This window comes from Ambystoma mexicanum, chromosome 3p (assembly GCF_040938575.1).
Source record: "Ambystoma mexicanum isolate Mex_15411 chromosome 3p, UKY_AmexF1_1, whole genome shotgun sequence".
Classification (NCBI taxonomy): domain Eukaryota; kingdom Metazoa; phylum Chordata; class Amphibia; order Caudata; family Ambystomatidae; genus Ambystoma; species Ambystoma mexicanum.
The window spans coordinates 1,183,895,357-1,183,916,011 of NC_090925.1; the positions used below are offsets into that span (position 1 = coordinate 1,183,895,357).

The 20,655-nt window shown below is 43.0% G+C and overlaps 1 protein-coding gene across 1 annotated transcript in view; it reads left to right on the forward strand.

Annotated features, from left to right (window-relative positions):
- TGFBI (transforming growth factor beta induced) overlaps positions 1-20,655 on the forward strand; it is a 263,409-nt gene that overhangs the window by 130,466 nt on the left and 112,288 nt on the right. The window contains exon 5 of the mRNA XM_069652603.1: positions 19,700-19,864. Coding sequence (XP_069508704.1) covers positions 19,700-19,864 — 165 coding nt within the window. The remainder of the gene's footprint in view (positions 1-19,699; positions 19,865-20,655) is intronic.

Sequence of the window (20,655 nt, forward strand, 5' to 3'; positions counted from 1 at the left end):
GTGTTTGCAGACAATGATGGACAACTGATTCAGGGTCCCAGGGCCACAGAGATCGTATCAGAAGGTTACAATATTAAATGTATGACTCATATGACAAGGTCAGACATAGTGCAGAGGAAAATGCTGAGGTTTGGTCACATGGGTCCTATCTGGAACAGTCATTGGACACCCTACTGTGGAAAAGGAACAAGGACAGGGATTTTATGTGATTGTACTCCTGATCTCTAAGACATTGGGGTGGGTACAGGTTGGTCCTTAACTTGAAGAAGCTCAATGAGTGTGATCCAGAGATTCAGATCATGAAGGACTAATTGAGGAGAAGATGCAGCTACTGTAACCAGGACTCTTTTTGACGTTGCTATATCTTCAGGATGCACACAATCATGTGCCGAATCTTGCAGCTCACCAGAAGTGTCTCCAGTTTGTCAAAGCGGTAAAGCACCTACACTATGCTGCGCTGTCTTTTTGGTTGAAGTCAGCCACTTTTTCACTAAGCTGGTAGCCTCTGTGATGATTCTGCCTTACAAGGAAGGGGTTCCTTTTATTCCATACCTGGGTGACTGGTTAGTCCTGAGCCAATCCAGTGTTCCATATCCAGAGGGGGTGTTATTTAGTGACCCTATTGGGTTTCCTTATAAACCTAAAGACATCCTATCTTTTCCTGGTTCAGAACATAGAGTTATGTAATTTTCATAACTACAGCTACAGTCCAGGGAGTGTTTTTTATTTTGCTGCCAAAGAGGGTGGAGTCAGTGAAGCAACATTTACGTGAGCTGATAAGAGAAGGATAGGACTTAGCAATGCTTTGGTTTGTGTCCAGTGTATGCTGGAAGCAACAATCTTTCCCTTACACTGGCTCGCTATCACGTCAAACACTTAGTGAACCATGTCTTGGATTAGGGGAAACCAATCCAAACAATGTGAGGTCTTGATTCCAGTGACTTTCTAAACCAGGTACCTCCTTAACTGGTGAATGCATGGAAAACCTTCAGATGGGAATACGTCTGGTTCCCCTCTGCCCCTTGTAGTTACAATGGGCGTCAGTCATCTGGGTTGGGGAAAATATTGGGAAACCTAAAGGCTGAAGGTTGGTTGCCTTATTACAAGGTTCCTTTTTCCAATTGGAGAGAGTTGGCAGCCATATGGATGGAGGAGGGCTCAATGCTCTTCAAAAAGAATTCATGGGATGCCGCACCTGATGTGCATGTGTAAGGAAACAGAGTAGGGAGAAGCCACTCAAAATCCTAATTGGTTATCCCTTCTGGCAAAGAAGGGATTTGGGTGGGTGAAACAGAGACTCATTGGCTGCTGTTCATATCCAGGTAACCTCGAATGTGGATGTTTACAAACTCAGTGGGATGTGTTCCTCTTCACACAGCTCGACTATCTCTTCTTTCGTGTTCTTGAAGATCTACTGGAGGCTTGGAAGTCGGTGGATAGATCTGCTTAACTCCCTAGAGTATGCCTTGTTCCCCCTCTGCTACTCTCATTTCCCAAAATCTCAGGCACGGGAGGTGGATGCCATAAATATACTCTGGCCAAGAGACCTCCTGTGTGGACTTTTAGCCTTCCTCTCATACCCGAGTATTTTCAAAGTTTGTAGTTAAGAAGACGCAGGTGGTAATAGTAGTCCAACACTGGCCGATAAGGAAGTACTTTCCTCTCCTTCTCGAGCTTTCAGTGACACAGAAATGGATTCTTCCCCAAGACCTTGCCCGGTAGTGGATACTGTGACGTCGGCTGAGAGGTTTCCATAACTGTTGGCATCATTATAGGTTTGCCGGTCCGGGAAATATGGTACTGGTAAACTTGCCGGTACCGTAGTACCTGGACCGGCAAACTACAAGTTGTGCTCGCGGGTTCCTTTCTGCCTGCCAGCACTGCATGTCAGATGCCCTATGGGACTAAAATGGGAATGGGGAAGAATATTTTCTGGCGCCCAGGAATGGGCAAATACTGGGTCCGACAATGCCGTAATGACCCGGTTATTGCCCATTCTTGAGTGCCAGAAAATATTCTTCCCCATTCTACCGCCAGCCTCCTAATGAGGTCCTGAGAAGCTTTCTCTGGAGAAGGAGTGGCAGGGATTACAGCGGCTAGGTTTATTTGTCGAGGTAGCAGAAGCAGTACAGGGATCCTGATGCCCTTTAGTCAATATTGAGCGCTTGCACAACTGAGCATCTTTCCACAGTTAGTGTGTCCTTCATTTCTTACACCCACCTTATTGTGATCCTTTAGGGTGGTGGAGTTTTTATTGAATGACTTTCCTAGGGAGCTATCAATGGTCACCTAAAAGGTGCAATTGGCTACCATCCAATCTTTCAGGAGTGCTTGGGGCAGCCTGGCAATACTGGAATAATCGGTGCCCAGGATGTTGAATGCTTTCTTCCCAAGAAACAAGCTGCTCAACCCCTTTTGAATTTACTGTTTGTTTTGAGGCCCTTGTTAGAGATACCCTATACACAAGTATGTACAAGAGTGATGGATCTACAAAAGAGTTTTTGTGGTGTTACTACCTTCTGTTAGAAGGCTAGAGATTATTGGCAATCTGTAATGTAGAACCCTGTACATTAGCATTCTCTCAGTGACCTTGATTTGGAGACCCCGAGAGTGGTTACAACATATAATCTACTCAGCATTTCACCTAAATAAGGACCTTATCTTGCCCACATTGTTCTCTCCTGAGGTTCAGAGGAATGAAAGCATAGTCTTTTATTTAAAAGTATATATATATATATATATATATATATATATATATATATATATATATATATATATATATATATATATATATATATATATATATATATATATATATATATATATATATTTATATGAAGACGGGTGCTGATTTATCTGAACAAGACCAAGTCCCTTAAGGACAGTGACGACCTGTCTGTCACATTTGGAAAAAGCAGGAAAGGTGCTAATCATCCAGTTCCTAGAATTAGCAAGTGGATAAGGCGTGTTGTTTCGGAACTGCCCCATTTTCTCGCAGGCCAGTTTGCTTGCAACTCATTTACTCATTAGTGTTTTACTGCATTTTACAGCAAACTATAGATCGGGGTTGGGTTTAGGTGTTTAGAAGGGTGGGGGTTGTGGGGGGAGCTGCAGGGGCCTCAACCCACATTTATTACAGTAAAACATGGTAAAATAAATGAACAAATGGGCTTTGAGCTAATTGCAGAGAGGAAATCACATAGATCCATTGTTTCTAAAGAATGTTGACTTGTGTGTGATTCCCTTCCATTTATAATTTCTGGGACGGTCAACTTGAACAGTGTCATCTTCATAGGCAGATCTTGCAGTTCCCCTGGATGGCATCTGCCGGACTGCTGTGTCGGCCACTTCACCTACTTTCATTGATCATTATAGGATCCATGTGCTTGTCGGTAAGGACTCTAAAGTCAAAGTATCAAGCATGGCTGCTGTACACTTGGATTGGAGTGTGTTTGGTTGCCGGATTGAATGATACATTACAGATATTGCAACTCAAGAATGTGTGTTCAGTGGTGTGATTTATTGTTGTTCTGACCTGGCATTCCTGTTCTCTGGGCGGTGTCCTTATATTTATGAGGAGGGGTCTCTGTGGGGTAATGCCTTGATTACATGAGATAATAATCCCCATTACACTGCCCGCCTCCCTCATCACCATACTCTGTTCCCAACCTGCCTGACCTCCTGGTTGGGTGTTCTTTGCTAAGATAAGTGATGTTCTAGGGCACAGACAATATTATTGGTGCAGAGGGCGTGTGGGCAGGGATTAGGATCTGTAAAAGGTTCAGTGATGTATTGAGGAAACCTCCTACGTCTGAGTAAGGTGGTGAAGGAGGGCTGGAGTAATGGGGGTCACCCAAAGTCACCCCGGCATCATAATTTGTATCATTATGATTTGAACATTATCCTCTCATCAATGGAACTTGAACAATTAGTCATTTCACTTTCAAAGCCAAATCCCATCTGTGATAGGAATAAGGAGGCTCTCTGAAACACCTGTGTATAGGCGCGTTATAAAGGCCATATCATATCATATCATATCATATCATATCATATCATATCTGAACACACTGGGCATCCTACGTGTTTTTACCCATCTGAGAGATACATTCTTGCTTTATGTTTTCTTCCTGTTCTCCTACTTATGTGCACATGGCGTATGTACCACACAAGCATGTGCAATGACGTAGATATGCTTTGCTAGCGCACATGACAGAGTGTGCATTATCACTATCTTGGTGAACGCCCCGCCCCCTTTTGAAATGAAAGAAATCACTGGATTCAATACACAACACATTTCATCTCCCGTAAATGCATTGTTGCAACTGATTAAAAAATCTGTAAAAAGAATTCATTTGCAGCCAGCCCGAATTAAACATAAATAAAAATTACCCGGATCTTTGTCAGGATAAAAATGTACTCTTCAAAATGCGTGTATCAACTTTTTAAAAAAAGTTGCCTGCTCTTGTTGCTTTGTGCCCCTGTTCCAATCGCGTAAAATCGGATTTGGGACATAAGCAACTCCATAGAAGCAAACTTTTTTTTTTGGTTCTTTTTTTTTTTTACATTGTCCCAACGATTTTGACAACATTTTTAGAAAAATGTGGGTGGAAAAACTTGTCGTAAGTGTTGGGCCGTGTGCCTTATTTGTTGTTGTTGTTGGGTGTGTTTGAATCCCGTACATTTGCCTATGCCTGGCTTGTGCTCAGTGTGCAATGCATGTGCCACAGTCTTGTGTGGCTCGCGATGTGTGGCCGGCCCATTTGCAGGTGGTCGCAAGCGGCTCTTTCACTTGCTTTACTTTACACCCTGAAATGCACGTTTCATGACGAGAACCCACTCTGCGTGTGATGCTAATGGCAAGAGCCCTGAAGATGCTGGTCTAAAAGGAAAACACAGAGGGATCTATGGCAGGACTGTAATGGCGGTGCATAGCCAATGTGTCGATTTGCGATCGCAAACTGATTGAAGAGGGCTCAGGCATATTCCCAAAGGATGCGTGCTCCGGATATTGCTGGTTTTCCAGACAGAAACCCCCCTAAGCAAGACCTTCTTTCTGCGTCGCTCTCCGGTGCATTATCTCAAAAGGACAACGTATGTTTTAATTATACCTTGACGTTCTGCCTCCGGGGATTCTTAAAAGGCGCCTTTTTTCACGGTGCTCGATAATAAAGTCATGGCTTGAGGCGCACAGCAAAACAGCAGGTAATTAAACGGTAAATTAGATTGATGGCAGAACACATGAGAAGCCAATGCAAATATTTAGAACCATCCAACTTCTAAAAAACAGGACCTCTGCTGTAAATTATTTCAAACGCACAAAAAATAGGTGTCAGGGCACATTTTTAACACCCTTCTCTATTGTAAAAAATATTGTGAAAAATATCCATAAAAGCAAGAAAACACAATGCACGATTCCAGCTTAATGCATCAGTAATACATAATTAAAAAAAACAGTTTAAAACATGTATCCATCAATGTCCGTCTTATATATGTAATGTGTACATACATTTTACACGCATGTAGGACATACATAAATCAGTCATATGTGAACATATAAGACGGTTTTCTGGATCAGGGCACTTTATGAAGCTGGCATTATGAAGCCAACTAAGGTAGCAAAGCGAGCCCGTCTTGATATTACCATACAGGAGCACACATTCCCAGTTAGAAAAGGAAAGTAAACTAGAACGAAGGACAAACACATCCATTTGTCTCATAGTAAGGCACTTTATGTATTGTGCTCAGTTGCTCCTTTTCCCATAAGGAGAATAGAACACACATAAGGCATTTAAAGGGATACTTCCTGACACTTCATGGCTTGAATGAAAGGTCTAAATGGCATTCAACTCCTGGTCGTCGTTTAGTTGCTGTAGTCATCCATTTGCCCCCTTAGTTCTTTAATATGAGTTCTACATTTCAAGTTGGCCCAGGTGTGATGTCTGAAACTCAAGCTCATCTTGAGGAACACAGGCACTCTGATCACTTTCCTCAAGGACAAATTCCATCCAGAGAAGGTGCTTATTTTGTTAGAACAAGATCAAAAATCACATGGCGTGACATGCCATCTTCACTGTTGGAACGCTAGTTAAGACTGGACATCAACTATTTGGTCTGGGGACCAGCTGAGTTCAAGAGAAGGCCAAGCAAAAGGAAGAAATATGTTTCTGAGCTTGTCAAAATTTTCACTTTCAACATCTTCTTCAATACACTTTCCCAAAGCTTTCCTTCAACAATCTCATGTAGGTATTGAAGCCAGAGTGCTTTTTGCCTTGTCAGGGAGCCACCTGGCTGGCTGAGTGGGGAGAGTGTAGAGGAGCAGTTGGATGCACTTTCCCTAACTCCTGACCCCTCACTGCTGTCATACTGGAACAGTAGGAGAAGGGCCCTATCTGGGACACCATGGGCCTCATTACGGCTTTGGCGGTAGCCATGCCGCTGTTGGCGGCATGGCTGCCACCAAAACCGGGTCCGGGTCTGGGTTTCCTGAATGGGGAATTACCGGGCCATTCCGAGTTTGGAGGGCCCGGTAATTCCTCCTTCCAGGTACCCAGACCCGGACCTTCCCCATTCCCATTTGAGCCCCCACAGGGCTCAATGGGAATGGGGGAGGGAGCTAACAGCGGGCCGATTACGACCGGCCCGTTGTTAGCTCCCTCTTCCCCTCGAGGGACCCGGTAACAAGGCCTGGTTTTACCAGGCATCCTTACCAGGTCCCGCGAGCGGACCTCGTAATCAGGCGGAATGGCGTTAACGGGCCCGCCACCATTAGCGGAGCCCGTTAACCCATTCCGCCTGACTCGTAATGAGGCCCCATGTGTTATGCCGATACAGCATCGAGTGTACGAGAGACAATATGCACTCAGACTGCCATATCAAATGGATCCTTGCACTGAGAGAGTGGAGGGATATCATGTGGAAGGATGTCAGCACGCACCATTGTACATCATGTAGCGCTGTCTGAAATCTGACGAGGGCAGATGGATTTCATGAAGAAGATGTGCAAAGACATACTGAAACAATATGAAAAAACTTAAGAGTGATGATGTTACTGAAGTAACAAGAGAAACATGTACAAAATTATATTATAAAGTAATCATGCATGCAAAAGGACTTGCTGACCAATAAGTCTAAATATGCAGCAATGCAAGGTAGATGAGAGATATAGAAGCTTTCCATAGAGGAAAATATAACGTTGCAAGGACGGCCATGATAGGAAAATGGACGTCAGCTCCTGCAAAGATTCAATCCAGCTACAGACCAGGGGTGCAGAGTCAGGAGACGTTGAAGAATTAGCCTTGTGTGCAAAATGACGAGGAGTCTATGTTGGCCTGGGATCAAGAATGCTATTTGAGGAATAGCTGCAAAGCACAAAAGGAGGCAGGCAGATAAGTCATGGACGTGAGACATATTTCTCTTAGATTAAAGAAGAAGAAAACATTTGCAAGGGCCAAGTATGGGACAATTAACAATGGTTAAGGCTCCTACAATGTGGAGTGAGCAAGTCTCTAGAGGCCTAGAGGAGCAATGACATCCAGCATAATTGAATCAAATAACAGCAAAAAAGAGGTTGAAATGGACAAATTTGTAGTCTCTTCACACATGATTTAGAAGTCGAAAACAAGGGTTATTCATTAAACTGTGGATGATGATAGTGATGTGCTTTCACTCCCTTGAATGTCCCAGAACAGAGAGCGAACTACAAGGAAAACTACAGGTGGGAATCTTTGGCTCATGGTCAGACTGATGAGATATGATGGACCAATTGGGAAAGTGGGGAGTAATCTGACGTGACTCAAGCACCTGGTTTTTGCCTTGGTTACGTGCTGCTAGCCGAGCCGAAAGTCCAAATTTGAGTGCAAATGCCACCAATCAGTGGGGCTATGGGGCAATCTGCTATACAATGTTGCATAGACCAATCTGCTGCCATTGTATCCACTATAATCAGTATTATAGTTATTTAGAGGTAGTTTGAGGCGTGCCTTACAGATAAGAGACAGGCAATGAAGTACTAACCCATATGTACTCTATAAGTAGATATGTTCCCCTAACCAAGCCCTCATGTCAATAGGTTTGATAGTTTGCCATGTAAGATGACATCATAGATAAACCATATTGGGGTATAAAACCTCTGTGTAATCAAGTCTGTGTGTGAGAGTGCAAGAATCAGACCGATGTCTGCCAGTTTGCCCTGCCTCATTAAATTGAGAATACAGTATTACTTTGCAATAGTCTTTGCGTCTGACTGGTTATTTGGTCTGAGATCTTTATTGGTAATCCCATCAAGCACAAGAGATGATTCAAGGTGATAGTGCACACATGTTTAAGTCAATGAAAAACCATGACCGCAAACAGAATTTTGCTAATCAACATACCTTAGTGGAAATAGATAAATACTTTGTTCAATAAGAAAAAAACAGATGCCTAGATCCCTGCCTTATTCTGTAATTTGTCATGTGTATAATTCACTCTGCAATTATGTTTAATCCAACTCACCAGAGACAATTCCAACTTTATCCACAAAGTAAAATGCTGCAGCAAACTGCATCGACATAAGCAATACACTATATATATGGGTTATGCCCGACAACAAATTCCAGAATTAACATGCATGCATCTCCACGAATATATCATCATGTCCGTGACACAATGACATCATATCGTGAAAGCGGCAACATGCCTGACGTCATCCTCATGATCCCATTGTTAGATGCTTATCAGTAAAATACACCATGAATCCTCTATATCTATCAATAAAGCAAAACATCGGTTAGTTTGTTCCTTATACATCTACACCGGTCCACCAATCTGCATCACATTTTGCAAGTTACCCATTAGAACCCTCTCGACATTACTGGCTACATGACATTTGGACACCCCACCCCTTTCTCTAGATTTCAGCCCCTTCAAACATGAGACGGCTGCCTCAAATCGGCAAAACATCAATGTGGTTGTAGAAGGAACAGACAAATGTCATTTTAAGCATCTCAACGCAAGTAACAAAACTCAAAAGTCCTTGAAAACCACATTTCAAGTCCCTGGGATGCACCTTTTCCAAGATATTTGCACCTCAACATGCTGCCCGCGCCAGAGTGAGGCAACAGGTGGGGAGAGTGCATAGAAGGTTCCACTATGCTCAGCACGCCAACTCTTTCCTCGCCTCCACGACGACTCCAGGGTATGTAAGCCAGCCTCCCGCACCCTTTCTCAGTGTAGTTTACTTCAGAGAGCAAAGCACATCAAGCGATAAGCGACTCGGAACAGCGACCTACAGGATAATTGATTTTCAACAATTGATGAGAGCGTTGTCATGTCTGTCTACAGAACTCGTACCGAGTAAGGGTACTTTTTGCAAGTGACCAATATTTACACTCCGTATAAAACTTCAAGGACATGAGCAGCACTTGATACATAATACACATGGGGCCTCATTACGAGTTTGGAGGCAGCCGTGCCCTTAATAAGGCTCCAAAATCGGGTCCGGGTCCGTGGTCCCTGAATGGGGAAATACCGGGCCATTCCGACTTTGGAGGGCCCAGTATTTCCCCATTCTGGGAACCCGGACCATCCCCATTCCCATTTGAGCACCCCTAGGGGTCAATGGGAATGGGGAGCATGTTAACAACGGGCCCGTTAATGACAGGCCCATTGTTAACATGCTAGTCCCCTCACGGGACCCGCAAAGGACGTCTGGTCTGACCAGACGTCCAGAGGGGGTCCTGCAAGGGGACCTCGTAATAGGGCAGAATGGGTTTAACGGCACCGTTATTCCCATTCTGGCAGGGTCATAATGAGGCCCATGGTTTGTTTCATTGACACAGATCCCACAAAGATATAATCCTCCCTCCGGCCTATACTTTAATATCATGCACCACATCTGGAACTCTGTACACAATAATCTTCACCTTTATTGATCAATACATGCAATATATTAGTAGACCAGTGTGCATGCTTCCAGCAGCCTTGAGTACATGTTATACATGGCCTTGCATAGTATAACCAAAGCTAAACATAATTGTGTATGCTAGCGACTGATTGATTAGTAGTGCTGGAAAACCAGTTAATGTATTTGCAAATACATAAACCATAGAACTAAACTAAAACAGTTGTACGTTTTGCAGCTTATTCCCATGGTTGCTTCTGTGATCTGTCAGCTATGCAACATTCTTCCATCCTGATCTCGTGCACAAGATCCCAAATTCTAGCTTGGAGATTCCACAGAGAGTTAAGCACTCACATCAGAGATATGTGTACAACAACAGTCCCACAAATGAAATCTAGCAGAGCTGAACAAGCCTTTAATTTCTCTGGGGATGATACATTGGTTATTATTAATTTGGGTAATAATAACAATGTTAAGTGCAGTGCTTTGACATAAAAGAAATTCAGTAATCAAAGGAATTAATAATGTGATATTATCAACATTATTACTATCACAGTAGAAAACATGTAACCTACCATCAATTCTTTATAATCTGTTTTCTATTGCTAACTTTCTGTTAATTTAAAATCCTCCCATTTGAGTTGTTACTATGCAGGATATACTCTCCCTATAAAAGTCAATGCAGCTGTGTAGATCAAGATCACAAAAACAAGCGCGAGCACCCTCAACCTGGTCAAGAAGTTGACTCAACTCCTTAGCAATAGATAACCGTATGGAATAAATTAGGTGCTACAGCATTCCTTCCTTTGTCTCCAGAGATGGCTTCCTTTCAGTAGTGCACAGGAAGCTGATGCACAATCGCAATTATCAAAGATGCTGTAGACATCCAGAAAACCTTCAGTTCTTTATATTTTACTTCGGTTGATTGTCTATTAGAATTAGTAGTTGATCACCCTGATGGATTTCAAGAGATTCCATTTTGTCTATTGACATTTTCAAAAAGGGTAATAGGAACTTTAACGTTGATACCTTCAAAGGTTATTATACCTGTCATCTTTGATTGGTTAACCCCACAGCTGCTACTGTGCAGGTTGAATGTGGCAGATGAGATTGCCAATCTTCAGTGGTTTAATGCCATCTTTAATAATGGTAGGCATTTGAAAGCAAGGTTCCTTATTTTTTCCTTTCATAATGCTTATTTAAAGGGTTTTCAGAGTTTTCTGTTATGTATTTTCCTCTCTGCACTGTTCTCCAAGCTCTGGATAAATGCATGTAATGCTTATTGTTAACCATGGACATGTGCTGATGGCAGCCATATTTGAATATAGGCACAAATAAGTAATAGCAAGCACACCCATGCCTCCTCGCTATCACTATTTGAAAGCTGGATGAATCACTATTCCCAAATGTCTTAAAAAGGCAAAACGGAAAACTTGCCACACAGAGTTGTTCATCATCAATACGTGCACGTGGGCCTGCTCGCCTTCTACACATCTCTAGCATTTCAGCATTTAAACCATACATTAAACACCCAGTTAATCACTGGACATACAGGGCCTCATTACGACCCAGGCGGTAAGTTACCGCCTGGGTCGTACCTTTACCACCATGGCGTAAACTGCGTTTACGCCATGGTGGTTGGCGGACTTACCGCCCCATTCCGAGGTGAGTGGGGCAGTAAGTCCCCATTAACCCATTTACCCTTCCCCATTCCCATTTTTGCCCCATAGGGCATAATGGGAGTGGGGAAGGCGTTAATTACGCCACCGTAAATTACGGTGGCGTAATTAACAACAAGGTCCCTTAAAACCTCCATGGCGCTAAGGGACCTCGGAATCAGGCGGTAAGGGTCGGCGCTGTTTACGCCGCCGTAAACCCCTTACCGCCTGGGTCCTAATGAGGCCCACAGTCTCTACCATTCTTAAAAGGTGGCAAGATCATTCTAAATAATTAAAATTCCATACAATGTGTCAAGGGATATCAGGATTTCTGTGCGGGAGACTGCAAATAGTAAACCTACAAAAACAGCATTGCCATCCTTATTATCTGCAACCTATCTGAAAATCAAACACTAACCTCTAATAACCAGGCTGCAGAAGAATGGCATACAAAAGACAATACTGAACTGGCTCACTTCTCTCCCCAAAAACGAACACCAGTCAATCCATTTCCCTGTTCTCAATTTATCTTACCCATGTGGCCAATCTAATCTGGTCCTTCAGATTAAGTTGCTTCTCCTATGCAGATGATGCAAAAAAGAACCTTCGATGAAACAGCAACCAGACCTCTTATACACAGACCTAATAGACTATCGCAAAATGTAGCTGCGTTATGTTAAAGAAACCCCTCAAACTGAACACAAGCTAGACACAAATCCCTGTATGAGAAATCCTTGAACTGGTATCACAACCCATGGGGTCATGCCTACTTCCTGCGGAAAAAGTCTGAAGAGGGGGCCTACTCATGTACAATCATCAAGTCCACATAACCCATTCCTGCTTTTATCACAAGTGCATCAATTCCTCCTTTTATCACTAATGAATCTTTGTCTTCTGATTTCCCAAGAGTATACACTATCATCTGTCTTGTACTTCCCTGCATAGATAACACAAGTGTCTCTAAATAGGAACCGATAGGAAGTAGGTTTCAGAAATTGTAAAATGTGGGTACCAACCTACTTAGGCAGCTGACGCCAAGAGATCACCTTCTTGAAGACCGTATCTTGACTTCCACTTCAGCAAAAAGCCACAATTATATTCCCTTGTCACACATAGGGCCTCATTACGAGGTTGGAGGTAGTCATGGTGCTATTAGCGCCATGATTGCCTCCAATACCGGTATGGTGTCCGGTCCCATTCAATGGGGACTTACCGGTCTATTCCGACCTTTGCGGGACCGGTAAGTCCCCATTGAAAAAGCCATTCCCCATTCCCATTTGAGCCCCCATAGGGCTCAATGGGAAGGGGGAAGGTGCTAATAACGGTACCGCATTTTCCGGTACCGTTATTAGCTCTGAAGTCCCTTAACGGGTCCCTTCCTTAACGCCTGGTAAAACCAGGCGTTAAGGAAGGGACCCGCTAAGGGACCTCATAGTAGGGCGGTAAGGGATTACCAGCACCAGTGCCCTTACCGGTGCCGGTAATCCCTTACCGCCCACCTCGTAATGAGGCCCATAGAGTCTTTCCTGGTGAATGGATTGAGTTAATACAAGACAGGTTGTCAAAATACTGGCGTAAGCAACAGATCAGATCAAGACAAACAAAATGGACAGAATGTGTTTCTCTGACTTTGTGGCAGGACCATAGGTTGTGCTTCTGCTTGACATTTGAACCGTATAAAATTACCTCATGCAGTCAGAAAGGTATTAAAGAAGTGTGTTGCTTTTATTAGCTTGTTTATGTTAATTCTCTTATTAAATACCCACTGTGCCTCAAAAGTGAGGACAGCCCATTGCACCCCCACACCAGAGTTGAAGCCCCTCATACATCTACATCTATGTCACCATTACTGTCTATATCATACACACTATCCATGCATGTACACCACCATTCACTTCACCTTCACCTCCCACACAAACATGGCTTACATTACCATTACCCTCCTTATCAACCCAAAATCACACCCACAAAACAGCCTACATCACCCCAAACCGTCCAAACATAAGCCACTCTAACATCGACAACCATCATAATCACTGTTAAGGGAGTTTTCCTAATGTCCAGTTGTGGTAAAACTTCATAAAACAATTCCAATGGTATACAGGTCCCCAACGTTTAGTATCAGTCTGTTCTACTCATGGAACCTTGGTGGAGTGGCCGAGCAGTGGGGATTATCATAAGAGGAAGATGTGAGCTGTAGGTAAGTGCACTGAGCCCAGTTAGTGAAGCAGATCAAAGAAACACACCAATACATTTACATAAAATATATATTTATTATATTTGCACAAGAGATGTTTTAAAATACTTAGATTATCAAACCAATACACATACGATTACTTATAGATACTTTTCAAAGCCCACTGCTTAGTTTGGTTTGTAGTTGCTCGCGGTTACAATTGTTACAGCGTTTGACACTAATGACAATTCTACCGTACTATGGGCCTCATTACGACCCAGGCGGTAAGTTACCGCCTGGGCCGTCACTTTACCACCATGGCGTAAACTACGTTTACGCCATGGTGGTTGGCGGACTTACCGCCCCATTCCGACCTTGGCGGGGCGGTAAGTCCCCAATCCCCATTTACCCTTCCCCATTCCCATTTTTGCCCCATAGGGCATAATGGGAGTGGGGAAGGCGTTAATTACGCCACCGTAAATTACGGTGGCGTAATTAACTCCATGGTCCCTTAGCGCCATGGATTTTAACACCCGCTAAAAGCGGGTGTTAAAAGCTCCATGGCGCTAAGGGACCTCGTAATTGGCGGTAAGGGGTCGGCGCAGCTAACGCTGGCGTAAACCCCTTACCGCCAGGGTCGTAATGAGGCCCTATGGGTTATAGCACGCACTTGCACAGAGACAAAGAAATTGATAATTGTATTTAGTTAGCACAACCGCACAAGATAATGTCTTTTGGGAAGGAAAACAGTTTGTTGGTCAAACAGCAGCAGAGCTTAAGGTTTTAGATATGGTGTCGGAGCAAAGTAACACTTTTAAATTCCAATTCCTAACTAGCAGCAAAAGTCAGTTTGCAGAGTGCTTAATGTCTTACGAAGCAGGGAAACAGCAAAAGTTCCTGAGGATACCTCTCGTCTCTACAAAATGATACTTGAAGACCCAACACAATGGTGGAGACCCTGTAAAAGGACTCATTAAAGAGACACAAGCTGGCAGCTTGGGTCAGAGGTAAGAGTGGACACACTGGATACCGCGTTTTGCTCTCCAATGCTCTGAAGTGACTTTTTGGATCAAGGTAAGCAATCATTTTTCACCCCACAGTACCTTAGGTTAGAAGAACTGTTCTTAACTGTATTCTCCTCCATGCAGCAGCGATCAGCCCGGTCTCCAGATTCCTTGGTCTGGTGACGAAAGGCAGGACAATGAGTGGGATGTCTCAGCAGCTGCAGATGGTGCCGTTTCTGCAGCACCATCAAAGGACACGATTTGCACGCTCAATCTTCTTCGATTCCTGGAGTGCTGCACTCTGGTGAGGGGACTTGGATGAGCCTGATTGTGTCTCTGGCACAATCAGAGGCACAGCACCTCAGGAGATGGCTCAGATTGTAGTTTGTCTCAGGACTGATTGGTACCACCAGTCAAAGGGGAGGAGTCGTATTCTTCAGAGTTCCTATATCGCATAGAAAATGGGGTCAGTACAGCCATGGGCGCTTCACGGTGTTGCAGAGGATCCGCAAGCATCTATGGTAATCTTCTTCCGTTAATTCAGTTTCCAGTGGTTGACTTTCCTTTCACCCCAGGAACATAACATTTTATTCTGTTTCAGCACACACTCCTCTGCAATCTCTCTCAGCAGTTTAAAGAAAGGAGCAGGTGGCTGTCCAATTAGTACAGCAAGACCCCCAGTGGGAGCTGGTTCCATTCAGGCACTCAGGCAGACAAAGAACAGGGGAGTAAAAAACTCCTCCCTGACTGCCCAGACACACTGGAGCCTAGGCGGTGACACCCAAGAGTTCCCACAAAAGGCAAAAAACACACACAGACCTCCCCCTCCCAGAATGGTAGAAAACATGCTAACAAAGAACAGACAGGCTAGAAATGGCAAAAAAAGAAAGGTGCCACCAACTTAGTACTTAGGTGACCCTATTGTCCACAACTGGGACTGTGAATACAGTCTGTGGTAAAAAAAAAAAACTAGAAGGTTGTCTATGTGACTAGAAGGTCACAGGAGCAGATAGAATGGGGATACTTGGTATCCCATTGGCACTCCACATAAGGTGGTGTGTGCCAATCTCTCATAGTATAACGTTTTAGGAGAGATACTGAGTATCCCTCTATCCTTAAGGACAGTAGTTAGTCAAGGATAAAGAGCGAACTCTCAAAGGAGAACCCAAAGGGTTCCCAGCAACACTGCCCATAAGCAGCTGTGTGCTGCAAAAGTTAAACACGGATGCCTTAAAAGAGATATGGAGAAACGTTGACTCCATAGTAAAGGTAAAACACAGAGAACAAAGTTCCAAAAGACAGAGCCGATAAGAATGAATGCGTGGAGAAAGGCTCCACTCATTCAGGATAGAAGTCCAGCAAAATGTGTGTCGGTCTCACTAGGAGAGGAGATGAAGCTTAAAAATGGTAAATCTCCCTAACAATCACCATCTCCCTATTTTACCATAATTCTGTACATCACCACATTTCACTTCCAGGACCACATCACTGCCACCATCCAGATCACCATCACCTGCCTCTCTACTATTCACATCACCCACAATTACCATTGCACTTGTACACATCAGCATCACACCTATTTCACAATTCACTTCAAAATCCAATATTCACCACATCACCCCAAAACACCATCACATCTCAAAACACCATCTTCTTCCACATCCATTTCATCAGCTTAATCCAGATCAACATCACCCTACACATCACCGTAATACTCCAAATACCACCATCCACCATCAACAGCAATTGCACCACCCATCTTATCAGCAGCCCCCACCATTCCCATAAAGCTCTCATATAATCCCCATATCAGCACCAGATCACTCCATGTAATGACGCATACCACCATCTCATTGCTACATATCATGTCTTTCCATGTCACCATTCAGCCTCCTTCATCCTCTACATCATTATTTTCCTCCATGTCCCTTGGACCTATACATTCTCATTGCCCCCCCCCCCAATCTCCATAGCACTCCACACTCCCATTGTCATTTACAACAATCATCCCAACAATTCAACAATTCAGGTATGAATGGCCACAAACCACCTATGCCTCAATGATGACAAGACAGAGATCCTACTTGTCGGATCACCAGCAGCACTGAAGATGCTCAACACGCAAGTTGCCTCCTTCACCATCAACGGAAATCTGATCCCTGTCTCTACCTCAGTAAAAACGCTTAGGTTCCATTTGGACTCCACTCTCTCCCGGACACACGTGAATTTGGTCACCTCCTCATCGGCCTACACAACCAAGCTGACCAATGCTGCAGGACAATTCATGACACCCTCCAGCTGACTCACCATTGCCAGGGTTGTAATAGGGGCCAGACAAAATTAGGCCCTCTTTGATGGCACCTCCCAACAAAACATACAAAAAATGCAAATATACTCCAAAACAATGTACTGCGTTCCTCACTCAACATCTCCAAAAGAGAACATATCTCAGCTGCCAGAAGAGAAGCCTACTGGCTCCCTATTGATGAAAGGATCCTATTCAAAACACTCTCAAATACTCACAAATGCCTATTGGAAGTAGCGCCAGCATACCTTGCTCAACAAAATGGTTAGAGCCAATTCAGTCAGACCAAACATGTCACTATATGCACAGCGCCTCGCAATTCCGAAATTCAATCGAGTCACAGGAGGTGGATGCAGCTTCCCCACCCTAGCAGCCCAGCAAAGGAACGCCCTCCCACATGTCTTACAAGCAGAGAAATCATACTGGGTCTTCAGAAAAGCCCTAAAAACGTTACTGTTCTCCTAAAACTATGGACACTACAAGAGAGAACCCCTGCGTGCCTCAGCAAGTAACATTGTGAATCACCCTACCTGCCTGTAATCCTTTCTCCCGCCCTTTTCGTGTTTCTCATGTGAAGTCACCCTGTGAGTAACTGGTCCTGAAACAGTGCTGTGATGTCCTCAGGCTTTGGCACTTAACAAATGCAAAAAAATAATTCCCCAAGGACCCATTTCCTACCTCTTACCCATCACCCACACATCACAACTGAGCATCATATTTCTACTGCTCCCCTATTGCCCACTAGCCCTTTATATCCCACCAACTCCCTCCTTCATCTTGCACCCCATGTTTGCATGTCCCAACTACCTTCCACATTACAAGTTCCCCCATTCCCTAACCTTTTCTATGAGTCCATTAATCCTTGTGTGCCAACCATACACAAAACCCCATCACCTGCCATGCCCAGAACATCTCATTATTATCCTAATTTCTCATTGCCCTCATAATCCCACTGGCCTCACATACCTCTCATCCCCCTGTGAACTATTGCTCACATTTCCTCATCACTGTTCATATTTTCTATGATATCAAAATACCCACTGTGTTACAGCTGCTAAATGATTCCATTCCCACATTGGCCTCCACATCCCAATAAACCTCATATCCTTACGGACCTCCATGCCCCAACTACCTTGCATCCTACTGTAGCACTCCATGTCCACATGGTCCTCCACCTCCCCATCACTCTCCACATCCATACCTATATTCATAGTCTCGTCATCCTCCAAGTGGACATCAGATACACAATTGACACATTTTCCTCCATGTCACCACCACCACACCAACATCATCATACATGGAACAAATGCCCTATGCACATCACCCTTCACACCACCTAAACCGTTTCTACCATTCATTCTCATCCTAATAATCCACATCATAGTTATCAGGGATGATCATTTCAACACTGATAACCCTGTTACCACCCACATCATAGTCATAAACCACAACATTCTCACCAACCACATCAAAAGGACCATCCATGGAGCCATAACAACTCACATCTTTATCACTAACCCATGCCCAGCCACAGTCACGTGTAGGTCCACATCCACATTCCCATGCATGTCCACATCCACACTAACATATACATTAATTCATCACAGATAGTTTCAAAACCTTTGGGCATGTCATGGCATCGACCACCCAGCCCAATAATCTATGAAAAATGGTGAACATTGAGATTTACAGATCCCTTCTAGCATATCTTCTCTGGACCACTACTACCAAGACTGTGAAAAGAGAAGGGGTGTCATGTTGGTGAAGCAATATCCTCTAGGTATCCTGCTTTATGAAAACTAACATGATTCAATGTGGTGCTTATGTGCAGAAATGAACCATATGTGTGGCAGTATTATGAAATATTTCAACATATCACTTGACCAAATCTGTACAGTAGATTTTGAATAAGAAGGGAAGTTCTATAATAACACTGGGCCTCAGTACAATTTTGGCAATCTGGTACATTTCTTCTGATAATTCTGTTACCACACCTTTTTTTGGTTCTAACATAATCACAATCAGTTTTTCCCACCACAAAATTCCAAGTTTGACTTTGAAGTGGAGGATTTAGCTTCAAGACTTTGCCAAATAGTGGCAGATGTATCACAGAAAGCAGAACTGCCCATGGTAAATCACCTCTGAAGTCCAAAAATGGGAATTAACTCTTCCATGTTTCCCCGGGTCATCTGGTGATAAATCCACCAGACTCCGTGAGGTTAATGGTGTCCACATTTGACAGTGTATTTGAGGAAATGTTGCAGTAATACCACCAAACTCATAATGAGACCCGTTGATTGGTAACATTGTCCTTATTTGACAGTAATTTTGATGGACTTTTGAGAACACTTATTTGTTTTGATGATATTTCTTGAAACTATTAAATAGAAAAAACATGTTTCATCATCTATTATGAACGTGTATTAATACCAGCAAGCTGTTTAAATAAAATATCCACCAGCTGGTATTTCCAAACATCTTACTTTTTTCCTAATTAAATATTGTATGTTTTATAGTTCAGTTTTTTTTAATTAATAAACAGACTGTGATGCCTTATGAGGTTGAAATACTTTCAAAATGGGAACCAACCAGACACCATTTACCATGTCTTTGTGCTTATATTTTCCAAAATAAATGCTTCATTTAAGATTGACTATATTAACTTTATATTTTCAGGAAATCTTGGATAATTTGGTCAGCAATGTCAACATTGAGTTGCTAAATGCTTTGCACTATCACATGGTGGAAAGACGACTTTTAACAGACGAGCTGAAACATGGGATGACTTTAGCATCGATGTATCAAAATTTGGATATCCAGGTGCATCACTACCCCAATGGAGTACGTGAGTTTTTGTAAATGTTCTGATATTATCACTTCCACCTCAGTAATCCTATTCTTCTAGCCTTCTTTAAGCATGAAACTACAGTTCCTAATGGTGATAAGTGAGACAGGCTCTCCATCTGCATTTCAAAAGAATTCTGCTTTTCATATTGGATTTGCCAATTTTTTATGTATACCTAATTTTCAAGTTTCTTAGTTTGCAACTTTTGCAACATGCTTAATTGGTAATTGAAACAGTTGCACACAAAATGTAAGCATTTAGCAATGTACCCCCTCATCCAGCATGTCAATAATTAAAATGAATCAAATCTGATTTGAGAAGGAAAAAGACTGGTGGGTCCTCTTCGTAAAAGCTATAGGAATACACACACACAATGTGTAACAGAATTTCTATAGCTCCATAAAGGAAGTTATAACCCATACATTTGAGGAGCTAGGGTCAAAATATTAAACAAAAAGAGAGGGTTGGGGGAAGATTTTAACTACATATTTACACTCTGTGGACCTGATTTACAAAATATTTTCCAATGGGATTGCGCCACTGTAAAACACTATTGTAAATCAGGGCATCTGTGTCAAAGGACATTACATACCACAAATCAAAATGAGTATTTTAAGATACATTTTAAATACAAAACTGTAAACAAATAAATAGCATTTAATATAAATAAATGCATAATTAGGTAACCAAATAAGAAAAAGAAAAACCAGGAAATTCATTGATATCGCAGACATGCTACATGGCTACACTCACAAGAAAAATGAAATCTTACATTTGACAAAAGTAA